This window comes from Hippocampus comes, unplaced genomic scaffold, assembly GCF_001891065.2.
Source record: "Hippocampus comes isolate QL1 unplaced genomic scaffold, H_comes_QL1_v1.1 scaffold315, whole genome shotgun sequence".
In the NCBI taxonomy this organism is placed as follows: Eukaryota; Metazoa; Chordata; class Actinopteri; order Syngnathiformes; family Syngnathidae; genus Hippocampus; species Hippocampus comes.
Window position 1 is genome coordinate 1,987,660 of NW_017805539.1, and position 18,984 is coordinate 2,006,643.

Here is an 18,984-nt window from a genome sequence, read left to right on the forward strand (position 1 = left end):
CCCCCCCCCCCATCCCCAAATTCCGGTTAATTTGGTTAATTGCATTTTTTTTTTTTTTTTTACCATTCTGTCATAAATCAATTTTCCGTTCCGCTTTACCCGGGAGGGTTGGAGTGGGGGAGGGGGATGCTGGAGCCTATCCCAACCATCTTTGGGCAGTAGGCGGGGGACACCCTGAACCGGTTGCCAGCCAATCGCCAAGCACACAGAGACGAACAATCATCCACGCTCACACTCACACTGAGGGACAATTTTCGAGTGTTCAATCAACCTGCCATGCATGTTTTTGGAATGTGGGAGGAAACTGGAGTACCCGGAGAAAACCCACACAGGCCCAGGGAAAACATGCAAACTCCACACAGGAAGGCCGGAGCCAGGATCGAACCCACGACCTCTGCACTGTGATGTCGACGCGCTAACCACTGGCCCACCGGATGCCTTCTGTCATAAATAAACGCACTCTCAAGAAGCCATACCCAAAAATGCTCAGGATGATTGAAATTTTGTTTGAAGCAGCCATTTTTGGGTAACTCGTCCGGAAAAGGACACATCCTCTTCACCGCTATTTTGCGGTTCTTTCCTGTGGCCAGAGATTTATGGAGTACCCTTGTACAGGACAAAGAGTACCAGAGACTTCTTTGCCTCTCGAGCAATAAAACTGCTAATTTTGCGCCGTGTCACAACAAGTACGAGCTGGGCTTCCGACTGCGTGTCTTTGCTTTTCATCTGCAATTCTCTCGGTCTCAACTGCATTGTGTACTTTTTCTTAAATTGTCTTGATTCTCTTCAAAAAGTGAACATTTTAAAATATTTCCAGGGATCATTCAAAAACAAAACGTCGGCTCGGTTGAAGCCTATTTTTCTCTTTAAAGTTAACTCCCCAAACCTCTTTTACTTATCACTAGTACCACCAAAATAAAAAATAAAAAATCTCTAGCGGAGACAGGCCGCTAAGTATAAAATTGTGTCTGGGGAGGAGGCAGCACCCCCCCCCCGGCTAAGTGGCAGCAGGCCCTGGGCCTCTGGCAGTAAGCCTGAGCATGACACTTGCTAGGTATTTCTAAAATTAGTGGACCCACAAAAACGTCTCAAAAAGCCATGCCGGCAAAGACGGGAAATCTGCCATTTGGATTTAAAAACACTGTTCGATTTGAAGACACCTTTCAGGGATTCTTCAAAGACACACTTGTCAGGTGGTTAACATCTTCATTTGTTTTTCTTTTATTTATTTCTTATTATTTTTTTTTAAAGCCCCAGTTTGACTTTGTAATGCGAAATATGTTTGGACTGTCTATCAAGAGCAGACAAAGAAAGTCCATTTTAGGATCATTTCCAGGGGATCCTTTCAAAAACTAATTTGTTAGGCTTGATAGCGCCACCTGGATTTTATTTATGTTTTACACCAAAGACTGTTTGACTTAGTAACATGAAAGTGGTCGGCTTGTCTATATTGAGTAGAAACAAAAAAAAAAATGCCTCATGGAGCCATGTCTGACAAGACGGGAAGTAACCTGTGACCTTTGCACCGCGAGGCGAACGTGGGGAGAGCATGCAAACTCCACGCAGGATCCATTTTGTGCTCCATTTGATCATGACAATGGGAGATTTTGATACTGAGCTCTGCAGGTAGATGGCTTGACGAATAATTGGAGAACACACACACTCAAATTGCCCAGAGACTCGAGGCTTGTGTTTTGTGATTTTGGCTCACACTGGAAGAGAAGAACAATGAGTGTTCTTTTTTTTTTTTTTTGCTGGGACATTATTAGAAGCAACTGTGATTTTTCGGATTTAGCTGTGTTTGCCTTTTGATTTATCAACGCCCCACGGGCTCCGTTTTGTTCCCCCCTCCCTTTGTGTGCGCGGGCATGTGTGTCTGCATATAACAGCCTATGCACATCCCTTTATAAAATAACCAAGCTGAAGCCACCAGAAAGGCGAGAAGCATGGACTGCGTAAGGTGGATGCTTGCTCAGAGGTAACTGGAAGCCAAATGTCATGGATCACATCCACGCAAATTAACAGCAACGGAACAAAAACCCAATTTTCAAACCATAATCCTGGCTTGGAACCCTCATGTTGGTGTGTCACTGTAATTTGAAACTTTCACTGCTGCTTGGAGAATAAATAAATAAATAAACAAAGGTCGTGGCTAACCTTAGCTTGTAACCCTGTTTTAAAACCTCAGCCTTTGCTTGAAACCCTCGCGCTGGCTTGAATCCGACAACTTTAAACCCTAATCTTTGCTTAAAACTACAGACGCTCCGATCAATCGGTGGACGATCCTTATCGTGAAAAAGTGCGTGATTGGTGAACGCGATCAAAGTCAATGTAAACTATTCGCAATGGTTTCACAATCAATGATATAAAGGTTACTATCACTATCATGAGACATGCTATCTGTAAATTAGAACGTGATATCGGTATTTCACGTAACGCAGAAAAATGAATACTTATTGACATTTGACATTTAAATGAGGAATTGAAATGGATGTCACTATTGCACACACAACCTAAATCCAGCTGCAGCCGCTTGCGGAGGCTCTATAGAAATAAAGCTGTGTTGTATTCCTTTAGTGTTGCACCATCTAGTGGCTGCGTAGCGCAACCGCAGCCACTATTGTCACTTGTATTTCATGCGCCTTATGATGCGGTGCGCCCTATATCTGAAAACCGCTTTAAACTAAGTCAGGCGCTACTGCGGGATCCTCCTGTTGACGTAAGGGGGACTACTCAGCTTTGCCGTGATTTGCTGCGCAAACAAAATGCAGACACACACAATAGAGGCGAGTGTGTGTTGTCACCTCAACAATCTGTTGTAATCTAATTCGATTTGACTTCATGAAGACAAATATAGTTGCTTTTTTTTTTTCTTAATGGTTGTGTTTGTATTCACACTTCAGCCAGGACTACTGTTTGTCCACAGGGGTTCACACATTGTGTGAGAGTGCGTGTGTGTGTGTGAGTGTGCGTGTGTGTTACAATAACAGTTACATCACATCCTGGAGCGCTCCACAAGATGTTAAGCAGCAGCGGAAGAGGAGATCCAAATAACAGCTTGTTTAGCTTGAAATATCCTCAACTATTTTTAGGAGATTGCCGGCTGAGAGAAACATGAGCCACAAACGTCGGGCGGGGCTAGAAAAAACGCTGACTGTTGGAATTTTGTGCAAATAAACCAATGTCGACGCGCCGCGGAAACTTATTTCCGAGCAGATGATTGGCAAATTAAAAGTACATTTTCACTGCGGCTACTCTTGTCAAGTCGATTCGACAGCGGACTAGCGTTAACTTTGTCTTAAGTGGGTCAAAACCTGAAGTCAAACTGACCATCATTGCATTCGGTTACATTTTGAGTGAAATGGAAAGGCAATATTTAAAAGCAGGCATAAAAAGAAATTTGTATAAGGACGACAAGATTGGGTTTGAAGCCAAAATTAGGGTTTAAAGTCAATGTGAGGGTTTTAAATCAAGGTTAGAGTTTCCAACAAGGGTGAGGATTTCAAATGAGTCTTTCGGGTGGGCTGTCATGTCCCGATTTGGGTTTCAAATTATGCTTTATAGAAAATGTTCGGGTTTCAAGCTTGGAGGGTAACGTTTCAAAGAAGAGTTAGGGCTTGAAGCCTTGGCTCCACACCTCAGACAGAAGGATAATCATACGGGCGACAATCTTTTAAGACATAAGATGGACATCGAACTGTTGATAATTTGACATCGCACGGCCCATCACAACAGAGAAACATTTCAACATCACAGCATCTGTTCACCATGGCAAAGTGTGTCATTAAAAAAACAAAACAAAACACACACACACACGCTGCTATCTCTAATGCTAATTGGCCTGATGCAAATGTAGCACAATATCCTCTGCTTACCGGCTTTTTGTGTTTGGAGGATCCTCTCGTAGACCCCATCGGAGTTCTCCAGGAGAGTTTTGCTAGTCTGGATCACCTGAGACCAAAACACACACACACACACACACACACACACACACACACACACACACACACACACACACACACCGTTCACATTAGCCTAACGAGCTATGCGGTCACGGCCGTGGTTTTTCAGGGGGCGCTTTCGCGCATGGGAGTTCTCTCCGAAAAAGACAGCAGCCACTATTGCAGGAAGGCCTGCGTGGGCGAGGTCGCCGTTTTGCAAGCCCAAAATTAGAGGGAAAGCAGACAGGAGGCTTCTATTAAAAGCCTCGGGTCTGGAGGGCTAAAACGTGGACGCGACGGGCTTTGAAAAGGGAAAATGTGGCTCTTGAGGTAATTTTTAGCAAGTCAAACACCAGGGTGAGTCATAGCAAGACGCTAAGTTTAGCTGTGATGCTGTTAAATGGGGCGCACAGACTATGGGGACCTGCAGACAGTTGCTCGGAAGAAGGGGGCTCTCCTCAATCTCTGGGAAACCGCATCGACAAAAAAAAAAAAAAAAACTCCACACATTCCAGCTCAAGTGATTAGTAACATCAGTCTGACGTCCAATTTATTTCACCGCACAGCTCACTTCAGTACTAATTCAACAATTGCAATAAAATACATTTTCCAAGGGTGTGTTCAGTCGATTTATGAACACAAAGTACGGCAGTTTCTGTCAAGCCATCGGAACACACAAGCACAGTGGAGCCTCTTTTTTTTTTTTTTTTCCTTCTCAAATGACGAATTGTGTCGCAGCACTGCAAACCCCCAACGGTGCAATCTCGGAGGCACCGCAGCTGCAGAAAACGTGCTCATTGCTGCGCGGCGCATGCTGTCATTACCTCCCCCAGGGTGAAATCAAATGGCCGTGAGATTTATTTTGAGAGGCTGCTTCGTCCTCCGCCCAAGACACAGCGCAGGGGCCTTTTCTCTAAGTGGTCTGGGAAGCGTCTTCTTACCTCGCGGAACTGAATCCCCCCGGCGCTCTTTCTTTGGATTTTACAGATGAAGTGCAGTCGGATGTCACCGTATGTGTTATCAATGTGAAACTAGATTAAGATTGAAAATGGAATTTGCTTTACAAGACTCCCTTCAGTGAAATTTCAGTCATAAATGTTACCTAAAGCATAAAAAAGAAACAAATATATGTTACAATTATATGATTGCGCAATGAATGACAGTTGTGCATAATGTAAAAAAACAAATAATCGGGTCAAGAATAAAAATGATGCTCATTTAACTTTAAACTGCGTCCTCATCGTTTTTTTGCCCTCATGTTCTCTCTCCAAAGTGGTTTTTGCCTGCCGTTTTGTAAAGAACTGATCCAAGGACATTTGCTTTTGTCGGCTTTTAACAATCCTTTGAAAATGTCCAAGGCAAACACCAGCATAGTGAGCGATTTTCTGGGTGATTCACATTCACATAAAACTATCGAAACGCCTCATGGTCCAGGGGGCGAATGACAAGGACGCTGCATAGACACACATCTATCTATCTGCACATGGACACATTCGGTGGAGGTCCTTCTTAGCCAATGGGATGCCAGGATGATGCTCGGTAATAGCCAATGGCCTAGCAGCTATTAGTATGCTGCGTTCAGGAAACTCGGAGCTGCGAGTCAGCAGCCCATACTGTATTTTTACCTTTCGTATCTTGACATTTCTTTCGGAACAAGAGGCAATGTTTTCCTGTAGAGGCGTTTCGTAACTTGAGAATTTCGTATGAAGAGACGTTCGTAAGTACAGGTACCGCTGTTTCATGTTTTGGATTGAATCACGGTTTAATTTTCAAATTAAGAAGTTGTCAAATGCACGAATGAAACATGCTGCGTTCACGAACCTATAACAAGAGATTATGGTGTCGTTCTAAATACACATTCCATCACATACATATTAACATACGGTATATGTACATCTGAGTTCGAGACTCATTTGCATCCCGCTTTGCACTTTTTGTCCTCATGGAGGTTTCTTTTTATAGAAGAACGCATGGGTCGGCCCCACATTCTCCTCCCGCCAATTAGGAACCAGGACGGTTAGTCCCCGCAGTGGCTCAGTTCACACGCAGCCCAGTGCTCCTAATGATCCCCACATTATTTACAGTGCGCCTCATTTCTATTAGGTTGGTAACACCTATTTGAGCTCCGGCTTTTGATTGGATTGATTGCGCTCCACAAATACCTGTCACACACTCTCCCTTTTCCCTACCCGACTCAATTGTCCTCTTTCCATCACAATTACCTCCACAAGGGTCACCTTAACAAGCACAAGGGCACGTTATATAACAGTGCGCCACCATGCTGAAGAAACAGCTAAACAGCCACGGTGTGCCCGTGCTGTGCATTTGATTAGCTGCTAAATTATTCAAAGTGGCAACAACTGACAAAAAAAAAACATCCGCTCGTCTCGTGTGCCAAGAGGCTCTGGAAAGGAATCAGCCATGCGAAACAAAATAAATAAATAAATAGGGAGACGGGGAAAGCCTGGCGTGTTGCGTAATGCGCCGGTATTGATTTTATTACTTGACAGCAGCGGTGGTGCTATTAGCTCGCCAAGGCCGCTGTCCCCATTAACAGCGGCAAAAATCAAGCTATTGAACCAAACGGAGCGGGTGCTGATTATTTTTCCGTTGTGGTGGACTGCTACACATGCGGGATATGGAGACAAATAAATCCATCCGGACATTGTGACAGGGCTTTGACTCTCTGGAGTCTATCCCAGGTGACTTTTCACTAGGGAAGCAGGGCAAAAGGTTCCTGAAGATGGTGGCGTTGCATCTATTTGGATTGAAGACCAGCACAGTTTTTGAGTCAAAGATCAAGATTAGGGGGTAAATCTCGGCTTGTCATGTCAAATATGAACGAGAGAAATGCCAACACATAAGTCGGACAAATGTAGGCACACAACAGAGCGTGTAAATGTCTGGAAAAAACACACCAATGTACGTGTCATAGTAGGTGTGTCGCGATCATGAGGAAAGATGACGCCGTTTACCAAGTGAGTGATGAATGCTATTGTTAAAAAAGCCACTGACATTCAACTCCGTTATAGTCGAGGCAGAAGATGTGCATTTGAATGCTTGTTCAAACCTCGCAAGTACATGTGACATGGTTCCCCTTTCATTATTCTCAATGCACGACTTGACAAACTTTTCTTGCTACTCACCAAGTCATAGGTGGTGAACACCTTTTTGAGGACCTCTGGCAGCAAACCTTGCGGCTCCATGACTGGATAGTGGTCAGCCAGGTTGAAGAGTAGTAGGGGTCCGGTGTCCGGTGTACTGAGTCGAGGGGAGAGGGCCAGGATGCACTGCTTGAGATTGGCCACTGCCGAAAGTCCACACAGTTCTTTAAATGACACGATGGCATTCTGCAGTGGGGGATGACAAATCAGGAAATGATTGTTTCCGTGTCATGTTTTGTAATATCTGGCCTCTTGGTCCAGCAGACAGTCCAGAACAAGATGGCCTTGTTAGAGTGGGTTTAATGTTCTGCCAATTATTGAGTCTTGGGGTATTTTGATAGCAGTATGTCACAGGTAAGTCGTAAAGACACTTGGGGTATGTAAATGATTGAATATTTTATCCTTGGCCTATGAGCAATCCTTTTACAAATTTGGTGGAATTAGGTTGATCAGTTTTGCCAAACTTAGCAATTAAATTAAGCAAATGCTGATCAAAAAACAACTAATCACTCAGATTTTCAGGAGGAACATGAGCAAACTGAAGTCACATTTGGTTCAACAAGTCTGACCTGCATGTTTTCTCTGAGATCCGTGGCCTCCCTCAGCGGCAGCGTGGCCGTCTTGAAGACATCGTCCACGGCCTTGATGAGCAGCACCCTCATGCTGGCGTACTCCCTGCTTTTTTTGCCCTTGCGCACCGACAGGCCTCTCTTGTGGGGCTTGCCGCCACCCCTCCGGTTGGTGATGGCCACGTGGACGAAGAGCAGGGTGTGTGGCAGGACCTCACCGGTGAGCGACTGCAGCGGTATGTGGCGGAAACCCGGTTGCAGGCACTCGAAGGGGATGGTGTACTGGCCGATGAACTCATCGCCGATGTAGTCATCATCCAGCACCACGAAGCGCACCATAGCGAGCTCGGGCAAGTTGATCTGGAACTCGAAGCTCTCGTCAAACAGAGGGTTGTCACCATTCTGATTGACCGTCTTAGTCCTTTGCTCAGCACAGTCGGCGGGAATGCCGTGGATTTCCACGTACACGTAAGGGTCTACAACGTCCCCTTTGGCACCCGAGCCTTTTGGCTTGGGAAAGTTCTGTCCACTGATGATCTTAATGTGCAACAGTTGCGGAGAGACACCAGGCACTGAATCTTTTGTGTTAGCACTGAAATACGACACCTGCTCGCGCATAATCGCTGGCCTCAGGACGTACCCGCAGTTCCCGTTCTGGCGGAACCAGCCGATGTTCAAATCCATCATCAGACCAGGAGTCTGGTAGTTCATCGCCACAATTTGGCAACCGCACTTCCAGAAGTCCTGCGGGTTCATGTTGCTGGAGTCGATCCGCATGGGACTGGGGTAAACCCGCGCCAGAAACTTCTTGTTGTAGTTGACAAATTCTCCGGGAAAGTCGCTTGCACAGCGGCCGGCAAAGACCTCGTTGAACGAGCAGAGCTCCCAATGCTTCTGGCCCTGGAACGACGTCGGGAAGTCCTTGAACTCGACAGACTTGCACAACGTAACCAGGTCGGAAAGGTCCTTTGACAGCTGGAACTTCTTGGGCACAACTGTCTGTTGTTCCGGTGAGTCGATGCTCATTCTCTGCGACATTTCAGCTCCTTCGTCCTCATCGGTCACCTCCCCCTCGGAGGCAGTGCAGTTGGTGCCGAGTTTCTTGCCCTTCAGCAGGATCTTTCCCTTCAGGTCTGAGGGGGACGGGAGGTAGCAGTCATCGGGTTTCGGGGGATCCAGGCTGAGCTTATCTCCCAGGATCTTCTTGAGGTGCTGAAACATTACCTTCTGCTGCTTCAAAGAGCAGTGGTTCTCCAAACACAGGATCAGCGGGAACTCTGACGCGACAAAGGCATACTTGTTGACCACGTCGATAACGCTTCGAAAGATGATCTGCGAGGTCATGGTGTGGCCGGTGTAAATCACCGGTTCATTGTCGGGTCCGTCCCAAACGTCCAGCTCCACGCTGCGACAGCCCATTTTTAGGGCACGGATGTACCCCGTCACATCAGAAGGACCCCTGAACTGATCTTCGATAAGGTAAGTGTTGTGAGAGGCGTTGATGTAGTAGTGGGACAATGGCTGGTTCATGTCTTGGCACACCGTTTTGTGCTCGGGGTCAAATATGTGGCACTCCGGCGACAGAAGATAGTTAGTGAAGCCGTCCAGAGAGAGCCAGCTTCTTTGCCGACCCTCCTTGGATGGCTCGTACTTCTCGATGACCTCCATGCTGGTGTCCTCGCTGACTTGTGCCATTCCCTGCTCGGCCTCCAGGAATATCATCAAGTCCTTCGTGTCCAAAAACTCTTTGTTGCTGGAGAACTGGACAAAGAGAAAATAGATTTCCGGCCTTGTGCACAGGTCATGAAAGACCTCAATGAACTCATCGTTCGTCACCAGAGAGCCGACCTTGTCCTTTACTTTGTGAAGCTCCTTGAACTTCAGCTCAATTTTCACATTTTTAAGTCCCGGGTTCAACTTTTTGATGAGCTGCACAGCAGCGCATATTGTTATCTGTTGACTGTTGTGGCCATCCACTTCGCTGAAAAGTTCACCGAGCCAGGACGAACGCATGTTATTCTGACTGCTCTCGATCATGTTCAGCGTATGTTTCCCGTATGAGATCAGGTACCTCAGGCCAGTAATCCAGGTGTTGGCTACGTCTGCGGTGTTGGCCACCAAGTCCAAGGACTCGTAGTTCTCCCCAAAGATAATGGAGAACGCGCAATCCTCCGAGATCTGATCATATGTTCCATTGCTTCTAAAAGTGTCCGTGTTCTTCCCCTTGCGAACCTCCTTGATTGACTTGACATCAATTCTGGCCTTGTCAGACTCCTTCTTGGACGGCTCCCACCGCAAGGACTGCATGTCAGCGTCCAGTAGAAAGTAGCGGTGGTAGATGCGCGAGTTGGAGCGCACCTTCTTCAGCTCTGAGCCATCGACCATGGTGGTGATGCAGTCGCTGGCGCTGCTCATCTTCTTCTCTGTGGGCATGCTGCTGAACGACACGGTCTTCTTCCTCTCCTTCCGCTGTCTCGAGGAATCCTGTGAAGTTAACAAAAAATTCGGGTCTTTGAAGGAGCCGCACACCCATCAGGTGTAAAATTAAACAACTAAGTACGTATTTTGTGACTTGCCTATTTTTGAAATGGTGTCTGTGAGCACATCGGAATGAATTTTTAAGTGTGGGTGCAGTGAGTATGCAAATTACCTGAAATGTAAAGTCACGATTCGGCTAATCTACACACTAACCTCTTGCACAGTGAGTTTCTCTACCCATGACTTGGAAGCGAGAATGGCTGAAGAACCAGAGCTACTCAAATCTCAGCTGGACAACACAGTATAAATCAATTTCATGTCAGAACCAAAGGTTAAGCAGAGCTGCATTGACTTTCGTCAAGGACCGCCCCCTCAAGACTGGCGGAGAAGTATGGTGCTATAATTCTTGATCCTGAGGTTATTTTTGGGGAAGAAAACAACAACAAAAAAAAAGTAAACTAAACATTTTTTTAAATAGTGGAAAATAAAAAAAGCATGACATTCCTCCTTTAAGGCAGAAACTCACATCGAAACCGCCAGTTGTCTGGTCGCCTCCTGAGCTGTGAACATATTTTGCACTTCTGACTTCAGCGGAGTACAAGTACCTGTCACTGTACATTACAGAAGTTCCCTTCCAGGGAGAAAAGTTGCCCGCAGGAATCGACTAAAATTCTCCAGGCAGCGTTGACATTTTGAGTGAACCCAGTTTCTTTTGTTCCTCTTTTTTTTTTTTTTCCCCATCGTCGCTGCAAGAGCACCAGGTTCAACATGAGGGCAAACTTTTATGTTGTGGACTTTGCAGAGTTCAGGGAAAGTCAAGCTTGTTTGTCCCATAAGGAACTAATGGTGCGCATTAAACTCAAGTGAAAAATCGACTTTGAAATGTTGCCATGTTAACGCTTCATTTTGCTGGAGTCAGATGAATGTTCTTTTTCTTTTAATTAACATTTATATGTTTCATGAAGTTGCTCCTAATCTCTTTAGTCTGATAGTCAAATTTTCTTTGAAAAAAAAAAAAGTGTTTTAAGGTATTTTAGACTCTGGACATAATTGACTTTTACCTCGTTGTGGAAAATAACTCTTCAAAAATATGCCTTTGAAATATCTGAACAAAGTGATTCGACAGAAACAAAGACATTTACCACGAACTTATCATGTGAAATAATAACAGGTCATTTCCTGCTTATATGCATAAGCACACTTCATCCTTATAAGCAGGGAAAAGAATGTGTGTGTTTGAAGGCGGAGTCAAAGCAGTGGCGTGCTAATGGCTTGTGTATACTTCCTGTACAGCCTAACCTTCACTTCCTTCAGTCAGAAGTGTTTTCATTCCTGTCTCAGTGATCTGCTTCATCCATCATTCCCCTTAAATTTCTAATGCGATTTTTATTTTATTTATTTATTTATTTTTTTGAGGCCGGGCCTATTTGAGGAACCCAGGAAACGAGAGGGTGAGGCGAGCAATACTTGTGTAACTCGGTTACACTTCAGCTGATGCAAGAATGAGCAATGTGCACACACATAGTGACACACATCAGCAACGGTCGGAAGAACATCTGCGACATGCCAGCGCTTCCAGCACCTGGAGTAAGCCCGTGCGCGGGAAGTGACAACGAAGAGCTCTTTCAAGGATTGGAAATAGAGAAACACACACATTCTTGTGCTGGATAAACAAAACACCTGTGTCTTCTCGGAGGCAGGATGTGACAGTCACATGAGATGAGACAAGAGCCAGCTGGGTGACTGGCTTCTGAATGCTCAATGCAGATGGGCTTTCAACATGGCTACTCATGAATGGACAAGGCTCCAGTATGAATCGCAAAAATATATAAAGACCCTAGTGGCCGGAATATATCCCACTGGGTCATCGCGGAGCTTTTCCACATCGTGACAAGGCGCTCAGAGCAGTCATGGCAGCACAAAGCCCGGTCCGCACGCTGGCTGTCTCTTCAGAACCCCCCCACCACCACTCTGCCACTTTCTCTCTGTGACAATCATGCATTCATGGCCAATGAGGCACTCTAGAGTGGTTACGCTGGCCCAAAGCCCCACCTCACGCACTGGGTGTCAAAGGTAGAGTTCTTTAAAAAAAAAAAAAATAAAATAAAAAATAGATTCCTGCTCCTGGAACTTCCACCTTTCTCATTGTGACTTGCGCTCACACCCAGGCAACAATGCGGCACTCTAAATCATTTTGTATATTTTGTTGCTATGCCAACGTTACAAATGCAACGGGTAACCACGGTAATAAACAAAGGCACTCTTTCTTTCATAGCGGGGTGGGGTAAATTATGCTGGACGAGTCTAAATAAATAAATAAATGAATGAATAAATAAAGCCAACTGAAATGATGTACACACATCAAGACTGCATAGTTCTCAGTCTTTGCATGTTTTCAGCATTACCATTTCACATTTATAATGTATTTAGAAAGAAATAACTGAATTCACTTCAAAGGGTATTTATTACATTGCGTTGTGAAATCGAAAAATGCATTTCAACTGTTGTCAGCGGGAATGAAAAATGCGAAAGGTGGCCATCCTCACGATCAAGCACCTGCTAAGTTGCAACTGGTTAACTCTGGGAGCCAGATGGACCAGTTCTGTTTTCACTTGGCAAAGCGTAAATACACCACGGGGTCGGTAAACACAATGTGCTGTTTGTTAAACGGTCTCGTAGTGTAAAAGTGCAGTTGAGAAACCAAACCGCAAATAGCTTTTCTAGAATTGATCGTACCATACGCGGGTTTGGGTTGTGTTCACCACATCCTCTATCGTCACCTTACAGAGTGAAATAAATGTTCCTTGAACCCTCAGACTTTGTTACATGTGACGACCCTTTTCAGCATACTGTCAATTTGAAGAGATGTCACATGCATGTCATGGCGCATGGTCAGGATGGTATCACCTCTGCCTCAGAAAAAAAACCTTCTATTGTAAAACATTTTTATAGATAAATAGCTAGTAATATAAAAAAGTAATAAAAAAATGAATAAATAAATAAATCATAGAATTATTTAAATGATATGACAACATATGTGAATAGTACTGTGACTATTGTATTATATTGCACTTAATTATTGACCTTATCCATGTTTGTATTTAAATTGCACTTAATTGAACTGTGTTTTCTTTTCTCTTCTTTCTACCCACAATCTTGCTGCTGAAGGCTGTAAATTTCCCCAGTGTGGGACAAATAAAGGATATCTAATCTAATCTAATCTAATCTAGCTAGCTAGCTTGCTTGCTAAATAGATCGACAGACAGCCTCAGAAAAAACTTGTATTGTAAAGCATTATTATAGATAAATAGTTAGCTAGCTAGCTAGCTTGCTTGCTCGCTAAATAGATAGACAGATAGATACTTCATTTGTTTGGTTAATTCTTCTATTTATTATGAATAGTAGTCGAGGTTCAGAATTTCTATTGAAGATTTCTAAACGATTGCAATAAAAAGTCAAGGGATTTTTTTAACACTCTTTTGTAGTATATTGGGCGGCACGGTGTCCACTGGTTATCACATCCGCCTCACAATGCGGAGGTGCAGGGTTTGATTCCAGCTCCGGCCTTCCTGTGTGGAGTTTGCATTTTCTCCCCGTGTCTGCCCTTGGTTTTCTCCGGGTACTCCGGTTTTCTCCAACGTTCAAAAATACAGGCATGGCAGGTTAGTGGAACACTCTAAATTGTCCTTAGGTGTGATTGCGAACGCGAATGGCTGTTCATCTATGTGTGTCCTGCGATTGGCTGGCAACCAGCCAACCTCACCTACTGCCTAAAGACAGCTGGGATACGCTCCAGTACGCAGCATCAACAGTTGAGGTGTTACAACACTTGAATTCACTGCCAAACCTCCCAGTCGTGTTGCATATTTGGCATCTATTGCCGTCTATGGCAGGGAAAGAGTAAGCAATGGCTTCACATCATCTGGGCTTTAAGTGACTCATGTGAGGTTCTTCCATCTGCATCGGGAAAACAAAGTGTCACAAAAGCACGCCATGATTTTAAAAACTGATTCACTGCGCATATCAATTATGTCCCGTGCTGATTCACAGAGGCTCTCGATGGTGTCGTGTGAGTACGAGGCTCTTTTGTTTTGTTTTTGTTTTCAGGCCACTGAGCATTGTGGCTATGCAGGGTAAAAAAAAAAAGAAAAAGGTGTTTCAAAGCACAGAGTGGAGGATGCAACGTTTGGAAACTTCTGGACCAACCGGAATGAGATAAGTCACCAAGAGTCCAATTGTGGTAGTTGTATGAAATTAAGGGGGGCATTATTTGGTTGTTTTGCATGACATTCTTGTCAATATAAACAGTATAACAATGCAATCGCTGTCCTATAACAACCTTAACAACAGAAGAATGGAGTGGAGTAGCACACCAGAATAATATTAGCAACCTTTGACTGTATCTCTTGTACGTGTTGACTTCCCGAGCAGATAACAGAATGTGAATTTCGTCAGGATAATGTGAAGGAAAAAAACAAAAAAAGACCGGTTTCATGTCTGATATTGTGTTAAACATTTTTTTAAGATTTTGAATTTAAGAGCAACCTTACCCCATGAACCAGCCTCTATTTTACTTGGTATTTTATTAGCATCCTGCACAGCCTAGTAACGCGAAAAATTCAGAAAGTTGTGCATCTTATAGCTGGTGCCACTCATATGAGACGTAAAGATAAATACATCGTTAATTTGCCCATTTTTCCAAGACTGTCAGAATAACGATGTTTACCGTTATTCCCAAACTACAGCCGCTACCTTTTTTCCCCATTTTCTGAACCCTATGGCTTTTAATTAATGTGAAGTGGTTTATTTATTAATTTTTACTGACAAGCTTCAAGCCATCAATACATTTACCGATAGTCTTGTCACATCTGACCGATTAAATTATCAAACATGCAACAGCGGACAAATGAAATTGTCCGAGTCTGCCTTCATAGTGAACTTTGCGGTTCGAGTGCGCACGCGTGAGGGCGGAGCAGGCTGCTCAAAGAGAGAAATGCGGATGTCTGTGTGCATAGCGGCGTGCGGCTGTCAAAGGAGCAATTGAGCGAAAATAGGCATCTTGAGTTGAGTTATATGAGCATAGGGAAGGAGGGCCATAAATACAGCCATCTCTGCAGTGTGATCCCTGTCTCTCTGTTTGGCAAGCAACTCCCACCAGCGCTGGCACTGGACGACTGAAAAGCAAAATGTCAATTTCTTCCTTCTTAACACACTGACTAAATTTATACACCGTTTTGTTCTTTTATCCCAGCTCTTTCCAGTGACATTGGTCATGCTGGGGGAAACAAAATAAAACTAATGTTGTCACGCCTTGACATTTTTGTATAATATTGGTTAGCAACCTGATAGCAGGTGCACTGAGTCAGTCAAGTCCTCACTAAAGGCCCAGGTATAGATGCACAGCCCACTACTGCTAAAATGTCTTTTTTACATCACATAACCCCTTTCATGCTGAGTCTCGTAGCAACAGTAGAGCAAAACTTTGCATTTCTAGCTGTTGGAATCATCTGCAGAGGGTTTCGACATGCAAACGGCTCCACTCCTGCACGCTGTCATCATCTTTGCTACTTGTTAGGCAACATGAAATGAGTAATATTTGCAAAATAGTCAAAGTACACAGTGTACTGCCGTAAAGAGATTATTTGAGGTACCACGAGTGTGTGTTGGAAAGTCATCAGGGAAAATGATGGAAAAAATGTTTTATGGAGCTCAGGTAGAGGCTGACTTCCATATTTCCACCCACCTTGATGATGCTGCTTCTGCGGGGCATGTCTGCCTTGTTGTCGGGCTCGACGGGGGCTTCCACGCCTCCACAACCTTGGCCGACCATGTTGTCTTCACACATGCCACAGTCGCCGTTCGACACCGAGCCTTCACCGGGCGTCTTCCCCGCTGCTTGCACGCCCACCTCGGCCGCCGCGTGATCCAGCAGCCTGGCCCCGTTCTCCTCGAACTCCGCCATGGGCGCGCGTACACACACTCACTCACACAGTCCCGAAAAAACCTCCCGGTTCGGATTTAATCCAATTTCCTGGTTGGGAACATCCGCGCGGTGTGCTGCTGCTGGTGCTTCTCCTCGATCATCCGCCGCCGGGTGCTCGGAGGTGCCGCGCGGCTAGTGGTGGAAGCGTGTGCGCGGGGAGACGGCGGCGGAACCACTGGTGGTGTCGGTACACGACACCGTGACATCGGACAGAGTTGATAGCGAGCTTTTGAGGCAAAATGCAAGACAGGCGGCTGGCAACGTGTCGCTTTTAAAGGCTAAATCCCCGCGGTGCGACTCACCCGGGGATCTCCAGTCCGTCTGCGGCGGCGTAGCTCTCCATTTGGGGGAGCGGCTACGGGGAGGCGGTGGTGAGTTTTAACAGCTGCTCTGGCGAGTGAGCTCCGGTTAGCTACCTAGCCAGTCGGCTAGGGAGTCGGCTAACTAACTTGACAACTTTTCGCGCTTGAAAAGAAGCCCCCTTGAAAAACAAGAGAGAACACCATCACCACTACTACCGGAGGAGGGGAGCGGGGACGCCTTTCCTGGGCTTGGTGTCCGAGGGCTTGGTGTCCGAGAAACGTGCAAACTGCAGTTGGACGTTCGAATCGCAACTATCACAATTCGTACGTCGACGCGCACGCGAGTTATGTCGCCTCGTGAACGCGCGCCAGGCAAAAACAGGATGTGCTGTCAATCATAGCTCATTGTGACCGTTTTGCAATTGTTTTTCTGTTTTTAGGTGTCAGGGCAAAGACGAGCAGACCGGTTCGAATGTAAACACGCCCCTTTGAATAGTGATGAGCATGACATGACAATACATGTCACACACGCACACTAACGACTTTTGGGATGGAAGTCTGAATTGTACTACAGTACTATTTTAATTTGTTCTGTGACCACGCTTGTAACAAAAAATAGTCGTCTTTTTCCCTTGAAATGACTGGGAATGTCGTTCAATCGATTATCGCAACCCCCCCTTCAAAAAAAAAGATTTTTAAAAATGTGTTTTTAATACAACAAACGGCTAACGGTTTTCAACAAACGGCTAAAGGTTTTTCAACTATTGTACTGTAAGTGAGTGAGTGAACTGCATTCTCATTCGATGTTTCTCACAGATGATAAAGAACATATGGGTGAGTATTGTTGTAGTCTGTTTTTTACTATCTGGCAAACTCCCCCTTGTTCTGAAATGAAGTTGATTTCACTGCATTCAACTCGGTTTAAAAAAAATGACTGAACAGAGCTCTTTTCTTGAAGAACTCATTAAGTCAGGTCACTCGTGTCTCAAAGTATAATATTTCATCAGACTATACTTTTATTTCTATTCCAGCTGTCCTCAGGCAGTGGGCGGGGTACACCCTGAACCGGTTACCAGCCAATTGCAGGGCATGCAAAGACAAATAATCATTCACACTCGCAATCATGCCTAGGGAAATTTAAAGTGTTCAGTTATGTGCATATTTTGGGAATGTGGGAGGATATCCATGCAAGCACAGGGAGAACATTCAAACGCCACACAGGAAGACCAATTGAACCTATGACCTCTGCACTGTGAGGCGGACATACTAACCAGTCAACCACCATAGCTGTCAATACAGCATCTTAAAATAGAAATATTGGTGCTGTCTGATTGAAACCCCTTTTACTCATTCTAACACGGCGGGGAGAAGCTGTTGAAATCTATTAAAAAATAGTGACATCGATTCATGAATAGGCTGTAATTTGCATAACGAGCCAATAGGTGGCCATGTTACTTTGTTTGTCGAACACTCAACATTGTTTTGGCCGTAAACGCTGCAAACAATGACATTTTCGTATAAGAGCATCCATCAGTGTTCAATTTTCAACATTTTGAAAGTTTTGAGTCCCAAAGTGATCAATTTTCATCAGGACTGCCGTTATTTTTTTTGGGGGGGGGCTTTTTTGTGTGTAGTGTCACAAAACTGCTAAGATTTGAGTGACAAGACTCAAATTAAGAGTTTTGCTGAGGTCTCAAAAGCAATGTAGCAATGTTGTCATAGCATGACAGCTACCAAAGAACTTTCTCATCATCTCATCACAAGGCTGTGACGTCAGAGCACAGTGGAGGATCCTCACATAGCAAACATCCAATCAGACGACATGATGTTACTCTGCACGACTTAATGCATTTATGCATAGACCACTGGTCCGCACACAGCAAAACAAACGTACTGTAAATCTGCATGCAGAGTTAAAGCGGGAGGGCAGCTGTGGTTTATACAACAGCGCCATCTGTCGGTTAACAAGCGTTAGCAACGCCAAATTTACTCATGCGATGAGACATTTGCTTCACACTGTGTTTGGAGGAAACGAGCCGATTTCTTACTTACAGCCACTGTGTCCTTTGTGTTTCTTTTCACGACATAATGATGTCGGCATTGCAAGCAGTCATCAGTGCTGGCTTCTCTGTGACACTACTCCACTCATTTGTAATATATTTGGAGTCTTGTGCAGAGCTACTATATTTCTGTTAAACGGTTTGGATGGAAATGTTATACAGTACTTTGCCCATGCTTGCTTTCGTTATTCGCTGATCTAAAGTTTCCCCACAATATTCTGTCATCACACATTATGATAGTTTGCATTTTTTAACATATTGCTTGAACGCTAAATTGTATCACTTTTTGGAGAGCTCCATTTGGATGTTCCATTGTGATGATGATAAAGGGGTAAGGTTGCAGGAGTACCTAACGCTATGTCATCATTTTCAACCCGGCTGCCTTTCATCCATCCCCATTAAAATGTAAACAAACGAGACCGGGTGGGAATAATCCACATCTGGGGGTATAATCCATATCTTTCATCTCCTTTATTGAAATGTTCAG

General features: G+C 44.7%; 1 protein-coding gene and 1 long non-coding RNA gene across 2 annotated transcripts in view; one reads left to right on the top strand and one right to left on the bottom strand.

The window, feature by feature from the left end:
* The window catches only part of LOC109521055 (uncharacterized), a 16,495-nt gene extending 5,104 nt beyond the window's left edge, over positions 1-11,391 (top strand). The window contains exon 3 of the long non-coding RNA XR_002169278.1: positions 11,378-11,391. This is a non-coding gene — a long non-coding RNA (uncharacterized LOC109521055). The remainder of the gene's footprint in view (positions 1-11,377) is intronic.
* plcl2 (phospholipase C like 2) overlaps positions 1-17,644 on the bottom strand; it is a 20,437-nt gene extending 2,793 nt beyond the window's left edge. The window contains exons 1-4 of the mRNA XM_019878672.1: positions 15,896-17,644; positions 7,675-10,158; positions 7,088-7,291; positions 3,876-3,951 (exon numbers count right to left, since the gene is read on the bottom strand). Of these exons, the coding sequence (XP_019734231.1) occupies positions 3,876-3,951; positions 7,088-7,291; positions 7,675-10,158; positions 15,896-16,114 (2,983 nt within the window). The 5' untranslated portion in view covers positions 16,115-17,644. The remainder of the gene's footprint in view (positions 1-3,875; positions 3,952-7,087; positions 7,292-7,674; positions 10,159-15,895) is intronic.
* Between the last annotated feature and the right edge of the window lie 1,340 nt (positions 17,645-18,984).